This window comes from Syngnathus typhle, linkage group LG15 (genome assembly GCF_033458585.1).
Source record: "Syngnathus typhle isolate RoL2023-S1 ecotype Sweden linkage group LG15, RoL_Styp_1.0, whole genome shotgun sequence".
Classification (NCBI taxonomy): domain Eukaryota; kingdom Metazoa; phylum Chordata; class Actinopteri; order Syngnathiformes; family Syngnathidae; genus Syngnathus; species Syngnathus typhle.
In genome coordinates, this window is record NC_083752.1 from 7,301,441 (window position 1) to 7,324,212 (window position 22,772).

The 22,772-nt window shown below is 41.1% G+C and overlaps 5 protein-coding genes across 12 annotated transcripts; 1 reads left to right on the plus strand and 4 right to left on the minus strand.

Moving 5' to 3' along the window:
* Positions 1-46: 46 nt before the first annotated feature.
* Positions 47-4,382, minus strand: zdhhc20a (zinc finger DHHC-type palmitoyltransferase 20a). The gene is made up of 13 exons (XM_061299321.1): positions 4,246-4,382; positions 3,220-3,246; positions 3,044-3,138; positions 2,822-2,942; positions 2,151-2,220; positions 2,009-2,041; positions 1,794-1,914; positions 1,553-1,685; positions 1,334-1,460; positions 1,173-1,259; positions 1,003-1,082; positions 875-921; positions 47-763 (listed from the first exon to the last, which is right to left on the minus strand). The coding sequence occupies exons 1-12, from the start codon at positions 4,361-4,363 to the stop codon at positions 878-880; spliced, it is 1,056 nt and encodes a 351-aa protein (XP_061155305.1). The 5' UTR covers positions 4,364-4,382; the 3' UTR covers positions 47-763; positions 875-877.
* An 83-nt stretch (positions 4,383-4,465) lies between these two features.
* On the minus strand, positions 4,466-8,675 carry pcyt1bb (phosphate cytidylyltransferase 1B, choline b). Of its 2 annotated transcripts, none has more exons than XM_061299323.1 (9): positions 8,565-8,675; positions 7,608-7,906; positions 6,827-6,926; positions 6,156-6,272; positions 5,925-6,076; positions 5,772-5,850; positions 5,486-5,628; positions 5,218-5,406; positions 4,466-5,125 (listed from the first exon to the last, which is right to left on the minus strand). In XM_061299323.1, the coding sequence occupies exons 2-9, from the start codon at positions 7,683-7,685 to the stop codon at positions 4,937-4,939; spliced, it is 1,047 nt and encodes a 348-aa protein (XP_061155307.1). In that variant the 5' UTR covers positions 7,686-7,906; positions 8,565-8,675; the 3' UTR covers positions 4,466-4,936. The 2 variants fall into 2 exon arrangements, with proteins under 2 accessions (XP_061155307.1, XP_061155308.1); XM_061299324.1 differs by having other exon boundaries at positions 7,608-7,686; positions 7,759-8,604.
* On the plus strand, positions 8,642-13,943 carry lipia (lipase, member Ia). Of its 2 annotated transcripts, none has more exons than XM_061299319.1 (11): positions 8,642-8,775; positions 9,236-9,330; positions 11,117-11,487; positions 11,588-11,696; positions 11,803-11,904; positions 11,975-12,064; positions 12,143-12,310; positions 12,497-12,586; positions 12,748-12,856; positions 13,265-13,435; positions 13,524-13,943. In XM_061299319.1, exons 2-11 carry the CDS (start codon positions 9,264-9,266, stop codon positions 13,606-13,608), a joined length of 1,362 nt encoding a protein of 453 aa, XP_061155303.1. In that variant the 5' UTR covers positions 8,642-8,775; positions 9,236-9,263; the 3' UTR covers positions 13,609-13,943. The 2 variants fall into 2 exon arrangements, with proteins under 2 accessions (XP_061155303.1, XP_061155304.1); XM_061299320.1 differs by having other exon boundaries at positions 9,236-9,321.
* A 25-nt stretch (positions 13,944-13,968) lies between these two features.
* Positions 13,969-16,035, minus strand: si:dkey-71d15.2 (SH3 domain-containing kinase-binding protein 1). The gene is made up of 5 exons (XM_061299325.1): positions 15,924-16,035; positions 15,455-15,555; positions 15,150-15,388; positions 15,014-15,077; positions 13,969-14,927 (listed from the first exon to the last, which is right to left on the minus strand). Exons 2-5 carry the CDS (start codon positions 15,542-15,544, stop codon positions 14,889-14,891), a joined length of 432 nt encoding a protein of 143 aa, XP_061155309.1. The 5' UTR covers positions 15,545-15,555; positions 15,924-16,035; the 3' UTR covers positions 13,969-14,888.
* Positions 16,036-16,296: 261 nt separating this feature from the next.
* Positions 16,297-21,958, minus strand: si:ch211-114c12.2 (uncharacterized protein LOC336578 homolog). Of its 6 annotated transcripts, none has more exons than XM_061299388.1 (9): positions 21,801-21,958; positions 20,984-21,045; positions 20,187-20,870; positions 19,233-19,865; positions 17,531-17,643; positions 17,354-17,444; positions 17,226-17,277; positions 17,039-17,107; positions 16,297-16,957 (listed from the first exon to the last, which is right to left on the minus strand). In XM_061299388.1, the coding sequence occupies exons 2-9, from the start codon at positions 21,022-21,024 to the stop codon at positions 16,817-16,819; spliced, it is 1,824 nt and encodes a 607-aa protein (XP_061155372.1). In that variant the 5' UTR covers positions 21,025-21,045; positions 21,801-21,958; the 3' UTR covers positions 16,297-16,816. The 6 variants fall into 6 exon arrangements, with proteins under 6 accessions (XP_061155372.1, XP_061155374.1, XP_061155371.1 ...); XM_061299390.1 differs by having other exon boundaries at positions 16,297-16,921; positions 20,187-20,873; XM_061299387.1 differs by having other exon boundaries at positions 16,297-16,954; positions 20,187-20,873.
* Between the last annotated feature and the right edge of the window lie 814 nt (positions 21,959-22,772).

A 22,772-nucleotide genomic window follows, 5' to 3' on the forward strand; every position in this document is an offset into this window, starting at 1 on the left:
TTTGTATAATGTGTGGGGTGGAAGAAAAACGTATCAAATGCGGAAATTAAATCATCACTGTGCTTTATAATATTTAAGATTTGTTCCGTTACAGCGACAGCTGTTGTAAAAGCGCTATACAAATAAAGAGGTAAAGGTTATAAACTTACAAACAGTATAAGGAAGTCATTTACAAATATTGATAGTGCCGTTCAAGTTGCTAGTACATACATGTTAAAAATCTCTGAAATGACACTTAAGGTATCAAGTTAAACTTGATTTAGTTCTCACGCCTAAAGCCGAAATAATAAATATGACTTAATAAATGTGACAAAATACAAAGTTAAATGCTGTAAACAAAAATAAATCCTTTCACATTAACTGAACCCAGTTTAAAAAAAAAAAAGTGATTCATTGTGCTGAATCTTCTTGGACATATTGCACATATGGTTGGCAGCATTCATCTCTCCTGACCCATTCAGTGTGTACTGAAGCTTCACAAACATGAGCGCTATTCAATGATGCTAGTCTAATACTGAATAGAATGGAAATTTGTTATTGAAGTGAAATATGCACACTGGCTCGGGGGGTAAAGCCCTACCAGTTTGTTGTTAATGTTTTTGGACCACAACTAATGCAAACCTCTGGATCAGACTGCTGCAGTCTAAAAAAAGCCCTTGGAGTATCAAGAAGCAAAAACAATTATTGGGAGTGTCGAAGTCTAGCTGAGGACAGGATGGCTCCTGTGGACGTTGCTGATGGTCAAGGCAGCGAGTGAGGTCAGCTGAATGAGCAAATAAAACAATGTATTAAAAAAAAAAAAAAAAAAAAAAAAAAAAAAAAACAGGAGAAAAGACAAAAAGACAAAACCCAATAATTCTCCAATTTGATTTACCTTCTATGGCTCACTTTCCATGGCCACCGACACTATTTGGATTCCACCTAAAAGAGAAACACAGAATCCAAAATACAGATGCTGCCTTTTTAGAATGACATGAAACTTGTTTTTTTTCTATAGTGTACCATTCTCATCCTTGTTGTCATTCACTTTGTGTTGTGTATCGTGGGCCAGTCCATTAGGGCTTAGTTCCTCATTAGAAAGACTGCAATTGAAGCCACATTGATGATTAAAGGCAAGGCGGGGAAAAAAAACAGACGAACAAAATGCTGGAAAAAAAAGTAATGCAAATAACCTTTTGCCATTTTGTTGCAAGATGCTGTTTGCCTGTTCAGGATCTATGTGCACCAGTCTGGTTACAAATGAATGCCCGTCGCCCAGACTGTCAAAATAGAGAGCTATTAAACATCTTGTATTGATAGTATGTGCTCTTTTAATTTAGAACTGACTTTTTACCTGGTAAAAACAGGGAATATAAAGCGCTTGGCTTCATCTCCAAACACCTCGGCAACATTTCGTTTGAAGCCGAGAGAAAATCCATTTTTGTCTGGACCTTTCACAAACACCGGGGCCCTAAAAGCCTCTGTTGGGGGTGGGGGGGCGGGGGGTTATTGTGTGCAAGCGAGACATCAGCAGTGACTGTCCCACTCAATAATGTAAAAGCTCCAAATGTACCTATGGTGGTCCTGTTCATGCCTACAAGCCAGAGATGGTAGCTGAAGAGTGATAGGATGCTGATGAAAAACAGCGCTGCCACAAAGAAAAGGAATAATATGTGGAATTTGGCGTGCGTGTTGGGAAGATGTTTCTATGGAGAAGAACACAAGGACAATTACTGACCCTCAAATTAAACGATACAAATTTGTGAGACACACAATCATCAATTTATTTGGAAAAAAGAAGTGTCTGTTCTTACAGTCCAGAATTTGATGAAGTACTGGACGACGGTAGCGCATATGACTCCGCAGTAAAGCGAAGCATATGCCAAAAACAAGACAAAGAACTTGTAGTTTGAGAAGCCAACACAATTGTTCACCCTGAAAAGAAATTAGGAGTGGAAAATCACACTTTAACTTAAAACCTGTCAATGACTGATTTATTTATTTACATAATTAAATGGAATTACTGTACCAAGGACAGTGATGGTCCATTTTAAGCACACACCTTATCCAATAGAAAGCACAGGAGATACATAATTAAGCAAAGCGTCATATGAAAATATAATTTTAACAGTACTTTGGTTCAGTCAACCACTCCTAAATGAAGTACTCACATCTCACAGGTAGAGCAATGGTGGCAGCGGTCAGGTTTGATTACCTGGCAGAGGCCGCAGTATCGGATCGCTGTAGGGAATTGAGAAGATTAACATGCCTTTTTTTCTTCTTTTTTTTTGATATTACAAATATTTAATTGATCGTTAACACAAAGGACTACATTTTCCAAACCACAGCAGGACCCGCAAATTTCAAATCCTAGTTTCTAAAAAATAAGTTATTTCCACCATTAATTACTCCCTACTATATTGTCTAAAAATAAGACAGAATTCTACATGTTGTTGTTGAATGGAACAGCCCACGTGCGCCCAAAGAGACAAACAAGCTCACGTGAGTCCAGTTAGCCCGTCTGTTAGATGTTACTCTGGCTACACATGAACTTGCTGCACCTGAGCAGGAAAACACAAGCGCTCTAGATATTTTTGAAGGAAATAAATTTGTCACTGGGTTCTTGTTAAAATGTAATTTGCTCATCAATTTTTTGCCAACTTCCTTTTGTGATTGCAGCAAGTGTGTAAAGATGTTAGTGAAGGATAAGATGACTAATGACAAATGGTGTGTATATGTGTGTGCGTGCGTGCGTGCTTCCGTTGTTGCACACTTCCTGGTGGTCTATTGTTAAACAGCCCACAATGCAGTCAGTATTTCCAAGTGCAGTTAAAAGCCTCACCTCCTCCTGCTGTACGTGTGTAGATGGGTAAATTCCTCGCCACTTTCTTCAGAATTTCCTGTTGCATCTCCGCTTGTTCTTCTCTTTCAAACATTTCTTTCTCTGCTCTCGGCAAGGTGAACTGACAAGACAAGGGCCGGATTTCGCAAACTGTACCTCAGAAATGTGAGGCAGACATACTAACCACTTCTAGTGAGGTGTGACGATTAAAACAACTTTTACCACTTTTGATGGTTGGGCAGGTCTGGTGCAGATGGTCTTCCAGTATGACCATATAAACATGAAGAAGAATATGTGGAAGATGACCAGGTAGCTGACTGTTAAGAGGAAGCAAATATGAAGCAACACTAATGTAATATTTGCTAATAAGTTAAAAAGGAACATGTATGGTCACTTACTTCGCTCTGCATTGTTTGTGATTGTATCTACAATACATGCACAAAGGAAGGAGACAAAGTATTAGTGAATGCTCATCAAGAATGCATAAATTAACATCTGCCATGACACGACACCCCGTCCTGGCACCATGTGGCAAGGGCCTGGCACCGCTTGCAGTGACCCCCCCTTACAATAAGACAATGAGAAGGACCTTTGTTGAGAAAGCAGAGACGCCCCTCGCCTGACTAAAATTCATCGAGAGCAGATAATGGTATCATCAGTTCTAAGCTGGCAGTTAGAAAGAAGCCATCTGCAATGGACACTGAATGTTTTTAGTCCTGTCTCCTTGTAAATGAAATCTGGGGGGCCAGCTTCACACAGGTTTTTTAGTCCTGTCTCCTTGTAAATCAAATCAGCCTGCTTGTTTGAAAAACAAATCTAATCTATCTTACTTATTAATCAGTTACCTTAATGACTGTTTTATGGATGCAATAAAACACAGAGAAAAGAAAAAAACTCTCAAAAAAAAGTCAAGTATAACACAAGGACACGGGCATATATTTAAATTCACTTCATCACATTTAAGTCGATGGGAAACCAATGAAAGATGCATTTTTAAAAACTCACTACAGTGTACTGGAGTGTATTTCAGTCAAACTGATTTGTTGGAAGGAAAAGAACATTAGAATAAAATGCATGCTTTCAAAATTGATCTGAACGTGTAGCACACAACAACTTATTTCCCGTTAGGAAAATAATATTGACGTGAAGGAGGCATAGACTTCTTGCAAAAACAACATTTGTCTAATTACAAGAGCCTTCGGATTAATATTTTTTGTAAGTGAAAGAACAACGGATGAATAAAAAAAATAAAGTAAGCATGACTTGATTTAAAATGACTGTAAACATACTTCTTCAAATGACAGCTGATAAGTTGGCAACCGGGAAATTGTCAACACAAGCGCACTATCACCCCCACGACAAATAAATGTGCACTCAAAATTAAAAAATAAATACAAACAAAATAAATGACAAAGTATACTTACAGACACAAAGCTCCACAACATATGCGTAGTAAGACCAGCCAACGACCAGGTTAATAAACAGGACAGGTATCCAGTTAAGAGCCCGTTTGCAGCACCTCACCGTATGAGAGGGCGCCATCTTTAATCCGTATTGGTCCGTCCGTAGCAGCGAGTGGAGTCATGACGTCACGGCCATGCTAGGCGACCACTGAAAAACTACAAATCCCAGACACCACAACGCTTCTCGCTTTCCTGTAACTATATATTTCTAGTTTTCTTTATTTATTTATTCACCAATTCGTTAAAAAAAACATATTGACTGCATTATGTACCTACAATTAAAAACATAAATTGTTGCTATCCATACAGGGAAATTACTGTACAATACAGTAGATGTGAACGTAAACTGCATAATGTTTAAATATCATTTCATTTCATAATTTGAGTTTCTTTCAATTCATAACCAAAATTTCAAATTAAACTGTATTTCAAAATAAAATAATCACTTTTGCTTTGTGGAGGAAACAACATGACTATGAATGTCTTGCACTTGTATTCAAATAAACCAACAATACATTATTTTGATGCCAAGATTGAATTAAGTCAATTTGAACGCCTCAACTATATTTAGAATCATATTTAAAGACAGACCCAACGTTGGGAAATTATTTTCCAAATATAGAGGTAGCCTTGACGAAGAAGTGTTCCCATTTCAGGTACGGCGGCGAGTGGATGGAGAGGCAGTAGGTGATGTGGAGGCGGGAGAAGTTCTAGACGAGGATGGGGAGGAGTCAGGAGAGCGTGAACGCATTCTGGTAGGACTGCTGCTGGGGGAGCCACGAGGGGACGAGTAAGGCGACAAGGCCTGGAGCATTCGTCCGCTGTGCTCCTGAATAGCATGCTGCACAAGGACACAAACAAAAAGATGGAGATTGTTATAATGCTTCAACAGTAGATTTATCTTATGCGAATTAAATGTCAACGTAAACATACCCAAGCGCCATCTGGTCCAAAAAGCTCCAGAAAGTTGCCAATGAATTCCCGTGACTTCTCTTCCCACTTATGGATGAGGTCGTGGCTCTTCTCCTCCACTCGGTACACAAAATGTTTGGACTTCTCCTCAACTGTACGGACGGTCTCTTTCATCTTATCCACCTGGTTCTGAAGGCGATATTTCTTCTCCTGTCATGGACACAAAGTTGATTGATTTCTGTTCAGGTGGCAATAAAGTAAAATAATCAGTCACGTATTTCGGCCTTACGTTAATGAATCCAACGTTGAGCTCTCGGGCCGTGTAGCCTCTCTGCAGGTTCCGTCGTACGTAGATGTCGTAGTCACGCACGATGCGAGTGATCAGGTCGGACGTTGAGATGCCCTCTGTCCTCTGGGTGGCCACAAACATTCCTGCCACAATGACACACGAGCCATCCAACCCCCATTTTTAAAAGTATAGTCACCGGTGAGCTGAAGCCCAAAACCTGTTTGTGCTGCTCAACCATACATAACATGAGCAAAATGAATAACACTGCGATATTTTGAATCCTCACCTGCAGCCTTGATGTGCTTATAAACATCCTCTGATCCAGCAGAGGTGTAAGGGATGTCATCATGGGCCACAAAATCGATCTGTAAGTGTCACATAATAATCTGAAAAACGCCCAGCGAGAAGCGGCTTGTTTTCCAACTGCACGACCTTTCACCTTGTGTTTCATCAGGAACTCCGTGCTGAGGGTCCAGGGAGCATCTCGCACCACTTCGTCGACGTAGCGACAGTGCCTTAATGCGTCGTAACGCTCGTCCTCGGTCATCACCGTGTAGCCCTTAAATTTGTGTGTCAGCTCATCACTGCACACTTCATACAAGCAAACACATTCACTGTAATTCTGTTCACTGTTGATTAGCTGAAGGATTTAGAAAAGAAGCGAGCTTACCTCCCACAATCAGGTGTGTGTTAGGAAACACATTTTTGGCCTGCATCAGCGCACGGGCGTGTCCAGAATGGAAAAGATCAAATATACCATCAGCGTACACCCGTACGGGCCTATTAGCTACAAGACAAGAAATGTGAAAGGAAGAATTACATTTTTGGTAATACCTGATGGTGCCATAAAACAATACAGGCTATCTAGAAATTCACAGCTTGCTGTAAAATGATAAATATGATGATAAATAGTACACTAAGTCAACTTGTATAGTAAGTCAACAGAAAAAGTAACTCAAACAATATAGAAATCAAATCATACTGCATATGCAATGTACAATTCCTTTTGAAAAATTTAATTAAAACTTCCAGCTGAATTCTCCATTATGTAAGGATTGTTGTTTGTTTTTCAACTGAAATGTTTGTGTGTAGGTGGGTGTGAGTCACTGATGGTGTAGTGGTTCACTCAATGACAGTGAGAATGTTAGTATGAATACAAAGTTGAAAATGGATGGGCAGATGTGTGTGTTTTCAGTTCTTTATTCTAATGTGCAATTTTGAATGATCCATTAAAATGGAATTTTTGAGTTTGAACTTTGTGTAATAATTGCTGTAAGTGGAAATTTGTGATCAAACCAAACTCTACAGAGAATAATTTGTAAAATAGATATCAATGGCAACCTGGTGTGCCCCTCTTCGCCTGAGCGATGGTTAACTTTTCATGGGGGACGTCTGAGTCACAACCAGTCGACTTGGCAAATACAGCCGGCTCCCGCAAAGCCTAGAAAGTCAATAAAAACAATGAGATCATAGTACTGCCACAGCAAATTATGCAATTTTACTTCTTTCACAAAAAAAACCCATTTATTACAAATATATCTTTGGAATTAGACAGAGCTTCCTGTGAGTGTATCACCTAATACGTGTTCATTTAAACAGGCCCAATTTTATGCTAATTTCAAGTTGGTATTAATATTATAGACCATTATTTCATATTTTTATAGTTCTTGAAGTTGTAACTTTTTTTAAGGTTGGGAAACGCTGCTTTAAAGATCCGCCCGTGGGGCAGAGTGTGGACGTGTGTGGACAAGCAGTCAGGCATCCCGAGAGAAACCGGTCGAGCTTTTAAAAGATTGCCAAGATGCATTCAACGTAAATGTCTGACTCACTTAGTAAACAAAAATGTGTGTCACTGGGAAAAACACATGTTTATATTTTTTAGACCACTATGAATAATGCAAGCAATCATTGCGGCTCAGTACATGGACTTTGTTTTGTCTACATGTAATCCCACACAATTTTATCTGCTATGTCGCTTGTTTGTTTTTTTAACTCTAATTTCACGCTACTGCTTGTGTTCTGTTAAACAAACAAGACAATTTTTGGTCATATTTTCATCACCAGTTTTTTTTTCCTCATAGCAAACGAACAAAAGATGCATTGAAATCAAGATGCCTTTTACCCGGCCTGAGGCTCCTCTTCGTCTCTGCGGGGCCTGTTGCTGGTTGTTGCCGCCTCTGTTACGTCTCCTTCCTGCCATTCTGTCAAAGAGTCTTGTGACAACCCTGCACCTATGTAGTAGCTTTTCTATAGCACAGCAGATATGTGGAAACCTCTATTTGGCTCCAAGTATGCGGACCGTTCCCTGGCCCCAGCCGGACCCTGATGACGATACAATGTAGTGAGCAAAGTTCAAGCCGGTGTTCTTGTCATTACTGACGTCCGGTCGACTCCCCATATCTCCATGTAGACAGCGCAAGACTGTAATAAAGAATTACAATTAAAAAGTATTCTTGTGAGCAATTCATCAGAATGTATTTCGCATTTTGATGTGTGACAGAGCAAGAAAAATGCAAACTGTGAGCAGCTGCACAGTCTTTGGAACCAAGCACACGTCATGCATTCTTATGTAATTACTCTTTGGACAGTAGAGTTGGATATCGTTGGAATGGTTTATAATTTTTAAAGGGTAGTTTTGATTTTATTGCTTGTAAATGTTTGACAGTGTAATACTTGTCACGTTGTTATGCGTTGTCAATCCTTGACAAAAAAGAAGTAAAGTTTACTAAACTATTTATGGGTCAAACAATACATGTTGTGTGTGTGTGTGTGGGTGTGTTTTTTTTATCTTGTTGAGCAGTGCACACATATAGCACCTCTTGGAATTTTTGCCAAAAAGGTTCATCTCATCATATCAAAATCTCCCAAACCCATCTGAGATTTTTTTTTCCCTGAATTAAACGTGTGACTTTTTATATGCAGTTTATGCAGGTGCATTTCAATAAGAAATGTATTTTCGCAAATCAATTCATAGGGTTAAACTCGTCCATCATATAGATTATATTGTGTCATGAGAATGAATTTGCAATGATAAGTGAAACTTAGCATGTAAATGAATGTACAGAAATAGCTCACATACCAGGACTAGGTTGACAAGAATGCTTCACCTGCGAGCACAATGACCTGGAGCAAGGGGTGTGGCCCTCCTGGTGAGAGCTGGCGGGCGGGACTAGTATCTCTCACTCCTGAACAACTAACTTCCTGAAGTGAACAGTGCCTCAACATGTAGGGATACAAACACAGGATAGGCTTCTAGATTTGAAACCTTGGACTTCTTCCCTACAACTAAGGTAAGACTAATGAAGTTGATTCTGAGGGCTTGACACTCAATTCCAGTCTTTGATTGTAACTAGGAATGCCTAACAGTGTACATATGTAAAGAAGCAAGTCAGAGATTGATTTCTGCTCATCTCCATTTAATTAATGTCACACGAGATCAAAAGAATGACCGGCCGGCTCCGTGGCGCTGAAAAAAGTTGGTCATGCATATCCTGTGTGCCAACATAGGAGGGTCAGTAGATGAGTAACTAAGCTGGTCTTGCCTGTTGCCGGAGAAGAAATGTTTACAACTTTGAAACTGCTCTCTTATGGGACAGAAAAAGAAAAAAAAAGAATAGCAGATAGGGGAAAAAACTAACCTCAGAGTTCTGATACTATGTAGAGTGAGGATACAGGAATTGTTAAGCATGTACTTTATTTGTGATGTTATTTGCAATGAGAGACTCCAAATCGCTGTATTTTAAAATCCAGATAAATTTACACGTGGCTGACCTCAATCATGTCCCTGTGGCCATTCCTGATACTTCTCTTGGCAATAACTGCAGATATATGCAAAGGTAGGCTCGGTGAGTGCTTTCTTAAATATTGTTATTATATCTGTGAGTGCACGTTTGACAGGGGAAGTATGACTGTACTGCAATTGGGAAAGGGGTTCAGACAAGATACGAGGAAGTGAAAGCTTCACTGAGACACTTAAAGATGGTTAGCGGGAAAACAATTGTCACTCACTTCAAATTTTCGATAACATTGTCAACACAACGGATAGTTTTGCGAATATTGTGTGCCGCCGAGTCACACTGGTATTTTTAGAAATATCACCATTTAAACTCTCTGCAGCACAAATACTGTACATAGAAACCCAACGACCCCAATTCTGTCATGTTTTCATATTATAGTAGCTTTTTTTTATATAACTGTTTTTTTTGCCATAACTGATGATTATATTTACTGACTTTCTATTATTTTCATTAGACATATAGCTGCACAACATGAGGTCAATATATTTTTTTTGACTTCACACTATACATCTATATTCATACTTTAAAAAAATGCTCCAATTCTAAGACACGATACCACTTAACCATCATGGATGTCTCCACTTGGGCAGGCTATGCTGGAATTTAAAAATGTAATGGCACTATCAAGTATCGATTCCTTGTATCGGCAAGGGCATCATTACTTAATAAACAGGATGGGTCTATATTATCTCTATTGTATTGTTTTTCATCAAACTTCAGTCACAACTGCAATTTTCCCTTAGGGAATGGCAAACAATGACGTATAATCATGCCTCCACTTTACAGTTTCTAAAAGGGACAATGGTCTCTTTTGTAACTCATCTGGCCCCTGAAGGCCTCATCTTGGTCTTGAACACAAGTTGTAATACAATAACTTTTCAGAGCGTGAGTCGGGTTCAGCTTCAGCTGCGCAATAAATACAAAACAAAGTTTCAACATGATTTGAAAAAGAAAAAAAAGGATGGGAGTCAAAACCTGTTTTGTATCCAGAAAGTTATAATTCATTTGAATTACTCAATAGGTTTCGTTTTCCTCACGTCAGTCCATTCCAAACAATGACATCAAACTAATGCATCAAGTATTGGTGGAATGAACACACAACTGTGAAAGGAATTCCAGAGCAGCTGTACAATACATTACAAAAGCGTAGCCGATCGTACATGTTGAAATACCAATTTTTGCTTTAATTCCGGAAATGCTATGTATTGTGTTCAATTCTTTTATAAGTAGTGACCAGTTACAGTAATATTTAATGCTATCTCGGTGTGCTCCGCCATTTCTTTCAAAAACGTCGATCTAAACAAAAGATGTATGGTTCTTTTGACAGACAACTGATAAGATATGGAAAAAAATATCAACACTAAGTTTAATGCTTTCATCTTTGATTTGAAAACACAATGTGTCTTACATGAGTCTGTGTATTGTTGTTCCAAATTTCTGGTTACTATCAACTTGACATTATGCGCCATACAGTCACTTGTCCTCATGACGATTCTCACCTGATTCATCCGTGGTTGCTTGTGTTGACCACTACGTATACAAATTCCCGTGATCCCACACTGTGTGTATTTTGTTTTTTAAATTGGTCAATAGTGCATTGGACAAATAGACCATACAGTCACTTGTCCTCATGATGATTCTCATCTGATTCATCCGTGGTTGCTTGTGTTGACCGCTACAAAAACAAATTCCCGTGATCCCACACTGTTTTTTTGTTTTTTTTAAGTGTTCAATAGTGCATTGACCAAATAGACAAATATGGATGTTGAAAAGGGAATTAAATCTGTTTTCTTGAATTACACTGCAATGGCTGATGTCTTTGCTTCTCCTCCAGCTAAAGAATGTGCGGACTTAATAGATTTAGATCTGGCTCACGCGATCATCGGGACCAGCCTCAAGATAAGATTGCTGCTTTTCACCAGGGACACAATACACTGCGGCTCGCTTCTGTCTCACACCAACTTCTTGGCCGAGCCTAACTTCAACCTTTCTCGACCCACGACCTTTGTCATCCACGGGTTTCGGCCCACGGGCTCGCCCCCCGTGTGGGCTCACAAAATGACAGAACTGCTTCTGGCCAGAAATGACATCAACGTCATAATGGTGGACTGGAATAACGGAGCTGCTAACTTGAATTATTTCAAGGTGGTGGAGAACACACACAAGGCTGGAGAAAACCTCACTGCCTTTCTTAAACTGATGAAGGTACCATGTGGATTTCTTTTCACACGACACTCATCATCATACAAAGTGTAGTCTGACTTGTGAAGGTAAGAAAGGATTTTATTGGTGTGTCATTTTACAGGAGCACCGTGCCTCTCCGAGTGATATCCATATCATCGGAATAAGTCTTGGCGCTCACATATCTGGTTTTGTGGGCGCGAACTTGAACGGCACAATTGGAAGGATTACAGGTGAAGCATTTTCACTCCATCCAATGGTCTGGGGATATTGGGGCTACTTTGCTGCCTCGGGGCACAAATCATACGAGTCATGGTTAACTTAACTGCATTTGGACAGCTCTGGATCCTGCAGGGCCCTTGTTCACCGGAACTTCCCTAGAGGACCGTCTGGATCCCACAGACGCCCAGTTTGTCGATGCTCTGCACACAGACATCGATGGTAAAACAAAAAGAATTAATTTGGAGAAGAAATCGTGTCATGTTGTTTTAACATGCTTGTGTTATTCCAGGCTTGGGTTACAGAGAACCTATTGGTCACATTGATTTTTATGCCAATGAAGGAACAGATCAACCTGGCTGCCCTAAAACCATCTTCTCAGGTAATCTCAATTCAGTTATTTTAAATTACTTGAAAATTTTTTGACAACACTCCACGCTCTACTTTTTTTTTTATGTAGGAACAGCCTACTTTAAATGTGACCATCAGAGATCAGTGTACCTCTACCTTGAGTCTTTGAATCAAAGTTGCAGCAGCAGAGCCTTCCCGTGCGCTTCGTTCAAGGATTTCAAGGACGGCAAGTGTACGAGCTGTACGCAGTTTGGGGATGCTGGATGCCCTGTTTTTGGTAAATACGTTATTGTGCCTAACAGTTACACCTAATCAACTTCATGAGATCCATTTGTCATACCGTACTAGTTTATGGAAATAGGGAAAAAAGAAAAGTCAAAATAAGACATTTGACAAAGTCGATTTTGTGTTGTCTTTTATATCCTTAGATTATATTGCATTGATGTTTTTCTCTCCAATCCAGGTTACAACATCAACAAGTGGAGACACATTTTGTTGAAACTGGGCCAAACCAAAACTTACTTCACCACAAATGACAAGGCTCCATTCTGCAGTAAGTATGATGAGAATGAATAAGAAAAGGTAACGGGATGGGATGTTTTGACATAAACACGGCGACATGTTTACATTTCCACAAAGGTCATAATACGTAGTAATATGAAACGGAGTGTTTGTCTTTGCGGAAGTGTCATTTGATGGAATGTTGTCTGCTAGTGGCCAATTACAGACTGGATGTGGTGGTATGGAATGAGGCGGAACACTGGGGTTATATCACTGCTAAACTTCACGGCAACGGTACAGACGCAGTGGCATACATTGACCGGTAAGTCTATAAATGAATACTCCTAAATTCAGGGGTGTCAAACTCAATTTTTTCGCAGGCCGAATTGTAGTCACAGCTTCTTTCGGAGGGCCATTATGACTGTCAACCCAAATAAATGTATGAGCACCTCATATTATATACAGTTTAAGCTACAAAACAAACTGACAGATAACTCGTTTTCAAATCAGACGAGTAAAAACTGGTCAAATATTTAAAAAGAAAAAGATATTAAAAGTGAAGACAATTTGCAATTCTAGTAATGACACACGAATTTGATGCACAATTTGTCTTCTCGGGCCATATAAAATGATGTGGCGGACCGTATCTGGCCCCCGGGCCTTGAGTTTGACACCCGTGGCTTAAATGATTATGAATTATTGGCACAACATTCCTGTATGTTTTCAACAGAGCAGCCCAGTTCAAGAAGTTCACAGAGACAAAGTTGTTCGCACAGTTTGACAGCGACCTACCGTCAGTGACCAAGATGTCTCTCACGTTCTCCACTGGGAATGTTTTCAAACCCAAATATAAACTGCGCATTCTTTGGATACGTCTCACACATCTGGAACGACACGACAGGTATATTTGTGGGCTATTGATCCGTTTGCAACCTCACTGTTGTTACAGTGGCTTAGTTGACACTTGTTTGTTCACCTGTGCACCTCAGGCCTCTGTGTCGCTACGACCTGGTTCTGGAGGAGAGCAAAGAGGTTTCCTTCACCCCGCTTCCCTGCCAGGACTCCAATTTCTGAGGCCACACACACAGTGTGCCGCATCAAATGTACTGTCTGTCTGTTTCCAGAGATTTGGTTTGATGATCTGATGCCACTGAAAAATTTAGTTCTCAATCAGATAGAATCCCCTACAGATATTATCTCACATAACAGTATTGTTTTTGTAACGTGAAAGTAAACATAATCACTGCCTCATCTGCAACATTGACGTTTTAGTGCTGTTTCACAAGACATGTATTTTTAACTGACCAGCTAAATATATATAAAATATATATGTATATATATGTATATATTATTTATTTGTGTGGATGAGATTGTACTAAAATAATAATAAAAAATATTTCATTTTACAATATTTTGTCTTTAATGGATGCCAACCAACAAGCAACTCATTTCACAGCATTGTTTGCTCATACGTATTTGAAACAAAATATATACAGTATATATATATATATATACACAATAGTATATATTTTTTAAATGACTTATCTGAGCATATTTACTACTGGCTCTTCTTGTTTCAAATCACAATAAGACATTTCATGTGGATAATAAATTTCTTGGAAAACAAAAACAGGATAAAAACACTCAACATAAAATAAAGTGACATTGGCTCATTTACGTATCCTTGGAAACTATTACTAATAATAATATTTTATATATTTTAAAATATATGTCGAATGTTTTCTACTAAATGTAATTTTACAAACGTAGAGATATTAGGTACATCTTCACCATCCAATACAAAATTATAATCAAAATGTTGCCTCCATTTTTTATTTTTTTTAGGTACCGTATTTTCCGGACTATAAGGCGCACCTAAAACCCTAAAATCTTCTCAAAAGCCGACAGTGCGCCTTATAGTCCAGTGCGCCTTATATATGGACTAAATTCCTAAATTCAAACTGGCCCGAAGCATTGTGTCATGAAATCAAGTATAAGTGGCCCTGCTGAAGACTATGAATCATGAATCAAAAAGACTATGGATCATTATTTTGTGGTTATAAAGTCATTTGTTGCATCTGAAGTTGAAATAAAAAAGATAAAATGGAGAATGATTTGATTTGGATTAAAAATCTGACATGATGCATTAATGGTGCGCTTTATAGTCCGCTGCGCCTTATAGTCCGGAAAAAACGGTAGCATTGTTGTACTGTAATAAACCATGCTGACGGCTATTCTTGGTATTTTAGTTATTTATAGCTATTTATACATGAATGCTCAACAGCTTTCCGCATGGTGCAGTTTAGTCACACACCACAACAAACTACAAGCAAATAATTATTTTAGAACTATTGTCATTTTGACATGTGCTTCTTTATACGTTGTAGCTCCATCTAAAAAAATGGAAAAGATAAAACCATGGATGGCATTGCATGATGATAATCAAAGTAGTAAGTGCATTGATGCTTTTGTTTCTTACCTGTAAGGTCAAACGAATTCTCTTCTCTTCATCCAGCTCACTCATCAGAAGTTTAATTTCTTTGCTGGAACACAAGATAATGAGCTTGGTAAAACAAGCGTGCAGGAAAATTGTGTCAATGAGTGCAAATGCCTACTTGTGCTGAGTTTTCATCTGTTCAAACTGCTCCCTCAATTCTCCCAGCTCCGACTGCAGCTGCTCCAGTTTGGGTGACGAGTGTTCTGCCGGGCCTCTGATGGGTCCAGGCTCGGAGTCGAGGTTCAGGCGGGGGAGGACGTGGACTTGTCTGGCGTGCAGGACGGCGGAGAGAGCTTTGGGAAGCAGCGGCGAGAGTGATGCAGATGACTGCGTACGAACATGTCTGGGTTTATCTGCCTGTGAAGAATAGAAGACCCAAAGTAAAACAATTTCATCCGATTTTTTTCTCCCCTTAATACTTACAGGACGGGAAGCTCCATTCTGGTTTGCTTCATGGGAGTTTTGTTGAGGCATTGGAGAAGTCACACGTAAATTCCTTTTAGTATTTTCCATCAAGTTTACACCTGATGGCAATGCAGGGTTTTGAAATAAACACTTGACCTATACTGCATTGAAATTAATTATCAAATACTGCACAAATTTATTAGTGGAATAAGATCAGATACCGTATTGTATTTAAAACATTAGTAAGGACAATGTTTTGTCATGACTTTTAAGTAATGTTTAAAAAGACATGGTAGGTACTGTAGTTATTTGCCATTTGTGGGTTGTTACCCAAACCCACGCACATGCATTCCTTATCAGCACATACACTTCAATAAAGTATTTCAAACCTTTCCAAATATCAATATGCACAACGATGCTTAGTATTGAGGGTGTAGTGTTGGACTATCGGAGTTTAGCGTACAGAGTCGAGTACACACACACTTACCGTGTTTAGCAATCCTCCCCAGTGAGATACAGCAGCATCTGTGGTAACTCAACACCAGCCATTGTGGCCTGTTTAGTGTTTTGATGAGGGGTGCAGCATTGAGGGCTAAGTTTAGCACGGGGGGGGGGGGGGGGGGTTCGACACCCAGCACACGAATATCACGAGGACACGGTATGAAGGGTGTCTCCAAGTGAAGGGCAAGCAAGTGGTTTTAGGAAGGGCTTACACAAAAGTAAAAAGTGATAGATCAACAAGATCTATTGTGTTGGTCAACATTTTGAACTGGTAGTCCGCTGCAGAAGATCATCATTCTTGTTAGAAACCTCAAAGTATGGATAATTGTCCAAAAAGAATAAAACATCTGACAAAAATATATTTTGTGCATGGCCAGATTTTATTTCAAAATCTCAAAAAAGCTGAATGTAAGGAGAGAACTGTGGTTCTTTCGCAAAATACACTAATCATACAGAATACGGGCTGCCACAGAAAATATTCAAGACAAATAGACTTCATTTATGATAAACACTATATCTACACAAGGATGCCAAGTCACTTGAAAAGCCGTAGTTCCTTGGGAAACGCACTCAAGAGTTCTTAAACGGTACTTGGTCTTACAAAATACAAAACAAATAAAAAAGCATAATAGTCCTGAACATCTGACAGCAGATTTTTGTGTGTGTATATTAACAGTTTTGTGATGACTTAAAATGTTAACGAGGAAAGAACAACTAATTGTACAAGGCTTTGTTAAATAAGTAGTGTATCGCCGATACAACTTGATTGGTGACTTTTTTAACTAGCGTCTCCAGTATCGGCACTTGCTTCAAGTCTTTCATTCACTGCAATCTTCTGCTGATTACCTCAAAGTGACTGCTTGTGCCTGACTGAGGAGGTCACCAGCGCTGTTGGGGGGGTCCTCGGTTGAACGGCGCACGCTGTCGCATCACTCTCATGTTGCGGTACTTGGACATGATACTGTAACTTTTTCGGAACACTGGCTTTTGGTTTGGGAAGGGGCGTGGCACCAAGTTCTCCTTGGCAAATGAAGGTTAATACTCGTTAGCAAGGCAAAAAAAAAAAAGAATGATTTGATTTGGTCTGATTATTCCACATACCATGAGTGGTCGTCGAAAATTCTCAGACGGCTCGGGGCCAGGCTTTCTGGGTCCGAGAAACTTTGGTCTCTGTCAAACGTCACGAGAAAATCAATCCGTTATCTTTTCACAAGTAAAAGACAACAATGAGCAGATAAAAACAGCTAAAGGTTTTGAACAGGTAATTTCAATGAATGCCTTCACTCACTTGCATGGGTCCAGGTCGTCTGAAGGGCCTGTCAGCTATTATATTAACTGGCCTGGGGGAAAAATTATTCTCAATATCGGGATGCCAATCATGCCATGTTTGTTTTGTAAAACTATCAGAATAAGTACCTGAAGGTTCTTCTCTCCAGATATCCTCGTTTTCTTTCTGGCGATTGTGATCTTGAGTCAGCTTTTGTTGGTGGGTTGCTCAGAGACGCGTCTCAGAAGAGGATTGACAAAAGAAGAATTAATTGGTTGACAAAAAGCACGTCCCAGGTGACAAAACAGGAAATGACTGGAAGTTACCAGTTTTGGACTTTGGGCTTCGGTCTTTCGAAGGAGAGTCTTCCTTGGATGTGCTTGGGCCGGCCGCCCAGTGAGAGACGACGACAAGGTCTCGTTTCTCGACGGGGGAAGATCTGAAGAGAGATGAATGGTTGAGGTACGCGCAAAGAAAGAATGACCTGTCAAATCGTGACAAATCAGTAATGAACAGCACAGCTTTGCAGGAAGAAAATAAGCATGTAAAGCCAGATGTCACACGGTGGTACTTACAAAACCATGGATCGGCCATGCTGCTTTACTCCTATATTCGCAATCAACCTGAGCTCTCTTCAGTTACCCAGTAAAAGCGGCCGGTCGGGTGGGCATTGCAAAATATTGCATCAACAACTCTTCAATCCGCCTCCTATGCGCGTTTTATTTGGTCCACAAAGATGATTTACTGATGCGGCGGGCGCTATTTTATCAGCTGAATGGAAACGCTGACAAGTCGTGAAGGTTTCTTTACGTTTCGAGGCAGGGATCCAAATTCCAGCTGTGCTGGGGGTTTAAAGAGGTGATCCCACGATTGCGCGAAACCTCAGGTCATCATAGAAACGGGACTTGGGGGGTTCGAGGCGGTGAAAAGGGCAAGCAGACTCCTCTTCCTTTAGACAAGTGCAAGGGAAATCGTTGACATCTTTGCAGCTTGCCTTCTTGGGCGTGTTTATGCATAGAAGCACGGACAAGTTGGGATATATTTATGGTTGTAAGCATTGGAGTGAGAATTCACAGACCCAGATATTGTAGGTGGCATCATGACTGCCAACAGTTGCAAACAGTTGGCGACACGTCAGTCTTCAGCTATGCAGGCTTGGTTTGGTGAGGCGGAATGAATCCTTTTAGTACTGCTGTCAATTAACATTTGACTCATCATGGTGACAGCAGCTTGAACTTCAAGTATTATAGTCATTGTTGTTCTGGGAGGAGGCGTGATGTACAAAATGCTCTTCCAAGAAGAAAAGCAGACCTCTTCAGTGCTTCAGGGTGATCTAACTTCATTTCGTCTTCCATTTCTTCTCCAGATTAGGTGTCCCGTCAAATATGGACTCATTCTGTAGACAGAATGCAGTTTTCCTCTTCCACTTGCTATGTAGCCAAGTGTGACTTCAATTTGGCTACGAATACATTTCAATTGATGCAGAGAAATGTAAAAATTCTTTTGCCACCATGAGTAAAGAATGAAGCAGCAAATCCATCCTTTAGTTACCAACTCCTCTTCACTGGAAAGCATCCCCCAGTTGAGTCTTCCATCTCGGTGTAAAACAAAGCACCGATGCCCACGCTAGCAAGTATTTGTGGATAATTCTTAAGCATGCCTTGTGTTCGAGGTCTCTCTTTCAACAGTCTGCGTGATTCAAGAGGCCAAAGAACTTTTTTACAATAAGAGGGCAAATCCTTTCAAGCTCAAGACAACCGACAGAACTGGGCGGGGCTTCAGGATCACTGAAACATTTTGTGGCAGACTTTGAGGGCTGTTTGCTTTCACGGCGCGGGAGAATAAACATCTCTTTATGGATTATGCAGAACGTAGATAGCGAGGGCATGGGGGGGGCGTAGTTTGAGTCGTAGCATTTTGTGAATCATCTTCTCCGTTTTTCATGATCAAAACATTCTTTCTTGACCTCCCAATCATCATCATCATCATCAAGCCCCTGCGAAGAGTGCAAAAAGGAAAATACCGTACCTGTGCGTATTCAAGGAGCGACGAGACTCCACCTGTTCTTTTCTGGTATTAGTCTCACGCAGGGACCTGCCGGCTTGGTCTTCATCTCTGTCGGGGGACTGTTGAGCTCTTGGTTGCAGCCTTTTCAAGGGAACAGGATCAGACTGGAAACGCTTCTTTCTGATAGCAAGAACAGAGCTGGGAGGTCCCCGAGGGGGCATGTCACCCAGATGCGGCCTGGGTCTGAAAGGTGGAGGAATTCTTAGTCTCATGGGGGGCTCAAATCGCATTTGTCTGCCTTTAAATATGAAACTTCTATCCCTAAGTGATAAAGGTCTACCACCAAATGGTCTGGGAATACTGAGGAGTGGAATTCTCTCTCTTCTGGGGTATTTAGGGCCACTGTGATCCTGTGGCGGGATGGATGAGGACATGCTGACTTCTGATAGTCTCCTCTTGCGGGGGGGACCCATCAGTTGCCTGTCCGGGGGGCTCCTGTGGAAGGACGAAGATGGCGGCGGGCCTCCTTTCCAAGGTGGGGGTCTGAAAAGGGGGAGCCGAGGGAGATCTTTTGCACTCTCCATGCTGTGGGGTCTGCCGCCCTGCCTCTCCATGGGACCACGTTGCCTTCTGGAGTCTTGCTCAGATGACCACCTGCATATCCATCAGACAGAAGACATCGTTACAATAACAGATCCTCCTGCCATGTTAAGCGGGTGGTGGAGCTTTCTATATTAAGCAGCTTCAAAATGAAACTGGCGGAAGGTGGCATCAAAGATAAATTACAGACCAATTACAGAAATTCTTCTCAAAGGCAGGTGATAGCACATTTACGTCAGATCTTATCAACACCCATTAATTATTTAAAGGGGGCTGGGTATGCGGCATTATGAGCCATGTAACTGAGGTCTGCATCAGGGTCAGCCTTCTTTTTAACCGTTTTAACCAGCTGGAAGAGCTGCTTCCATCCTGTACCTCTCTGGACACGAGCCTCTCCCATGCATCTCTCTTGGGCTCCGCTGAGGCACCGGAGGCCCGTGTTGGCCATTATGCGGATGAGAGAATGCTCCGCCGTCGTTCCATCGCTTCTTGCCGTGACCAGAGTCCACAAAGGGCCTCTCTCTTGGACTGACATCCCCACGGGGGCCTCGATGCCTCGGCTCCTGTTGGGGGAAACCAGGCTCTCTTTTGGGGTCTCTGAAAGAGCCCTGAAAGGCGGGTGGGGGGCCAGGCCTCTTGTCACCGGGATGGCCTCGAACACGTCTCGGGGAGGGTGATCTGTGAGATGAGGAGTGGCCATGAGGAGGAGGACCCCTATGACCTGGGGGCCCTCGTGGAGGACTGCGGGCTGATGATTGATGCGGGGCATGCGGGGAACGGTTTGGTCTGGATGAAGGCGGTCTCCTCTGGCTGTGATGTGGTTCCATTTTAGGAGGATATGATTGATAGGAATCCTGATTGTGCGACCTCCAGTTATTGAAACGTGGCTCTCGGTCTTCCATAAGTGGAGCTCTTCTGTCGGGTGGGGGTCGACCTCTACCCCTCGACTCGCTCCAGTTTGCATGGGGCTTTCCTGGGTGGCCGTGGGGGTCTCTTCTTGCTTTTGAGTTTGGGGAATAATTACCTTCTCTGTGCCCACTGCCATGACCATCATAGGATCTGCTGAATGTAAACAACCAGAAGAGTAAATCATTTCAAGTTATGCAACTGAGATAAATAGCAAAAGACTTGAACACTTGATGACTGGGTCTGACTTAATCAATGTATGATACCTGGGCTTTATGCGTGGAGGTCCAAAATGTGGTCGGACCATCTTCGGTAAGCAATCTGAATGCTAGAGAGGAATATTAAAAAAAAAAAAAATCAAATTTCAAGCTTTTGCTGCTCCAATACTGTACAGCCAAACCAGTGAGTAAAGCATTACCACCCAAACTTAATTTAAATCACTATCCCAGACATTAGGCAATATGTATGGCTAGATTTAATCAAATTACAGCAATTAGTCAAGCAAAGGTTCAATTGCAATGTATTCATTTTAGTGTATGGGAACACAGATAATGTTTGAAATCGTTGAAAGAAGTGTAATAACTATCTTCAATTGGACATTTTAGAGACTAAAACAACGCTACAAACTCAACACTCGGTATAACGATAGCCTTGATGGTCCAAAAAACAATCCTCAGACACGCGTACAGAAACTTTTTTTTCCCAAGATATGATTATTATTAGTAGTAGTAGTACCATGCGAAATCATGAACTCGGTATGTGCAACGGTGGCCCATTTCAGTCATTGGCCTGCAACCATTAAACGTCAAAATCCCAATCCGTGCTAAAAAAAATACGTCTATCACAAAAGGAGTCCGTTAAATACTAATTGAATATTTAATGTCGTTGTTGTGGTTTTAGCTGAAAAATACAGAAAGGCCCCTTACCTCGATGCTAAGCTAAGCAAAAACCACGCGCAGTTGCCACAAAATGGCATCCACTGTGCTAGACTATGGACGCTTACAGAACTGCACGGCTATCTTGCTTTTGTTCTGTTAAATTTTGATCACGCAAGAATATCGTGAGAAACTTTGGCCTGCTTACCAAACTGCAATCGTCGAACACTACGCTTATCAGATTGCTAGGAACTCAGCTGCTGCCTTACGTCGTCAGCCATGTAATTACTAAAAGAAGATCGCCACTTTGGCTGTGACGTAGTTCTGACGCAACCCGTCGAGTTACTCCGCGAGTCACGTGATTTTCTCCGAGCCAATGACGTTCGTTGAAGTACTAACATCTTTTAGGATGAATTCTTTTAACAAGGGGTGCATGAATCACAACATGCTTCACACTATTTGGTAATAAGAAAAATTACTCAACTCGTACATTGTTGGTGGTTTGAAAAGAGAGATCAAAAACCTTAACCTGTTCTACCTGTCTGGGTTTTGCAGCAATGACGTACAAAGAACAATAAGGCGTTACCCCTAACATTAACTATTATACATTTAGTGTTCTGAATAAACAGGTACCCAATCAATCTAGAAATGTATCTACTTATCCCAGCTGCCTTTGAGCGACTGGCCGCGGTACACCCTGGATTGGTCACCGACTAATTGCAGAGCAGATATAGACAACAACCATTCACACCCATATTCACACCTATGGACAATTTATACTTCAGTTAACCCAGTGCTTCTCAAATAGTGGGGCGCGCCCCCCTGGGGGGGTGCGTGTGACCCTGGGGAACAGGCTTTTTTTTTGGCAGTACTAGAATAAAGTGTAATTGCGCCTTTACTACAGCAGGGGGCAGTGGCACTCTCATTGTTACTTCTGTCACGTTTGCGACAGTGCAACATTTTACGACTTACAAGACAAGTTAGGATAGTCACGGTGGGGAGTGTGGGGGGGGGGCGCGAATAGTTTTCTTCTTGCTAGGGGGGGGCGTAACAGAAAATAATTGAGAAGCACTGAGTTAACCTAACATGCATGTGTTGGGAGTGGAGGAGGAAGATGGAGTCAAGAACATGCAAACTCCTCCAAATATTCCATCTTTGTTCCAAGCCTCCAAGCATATGC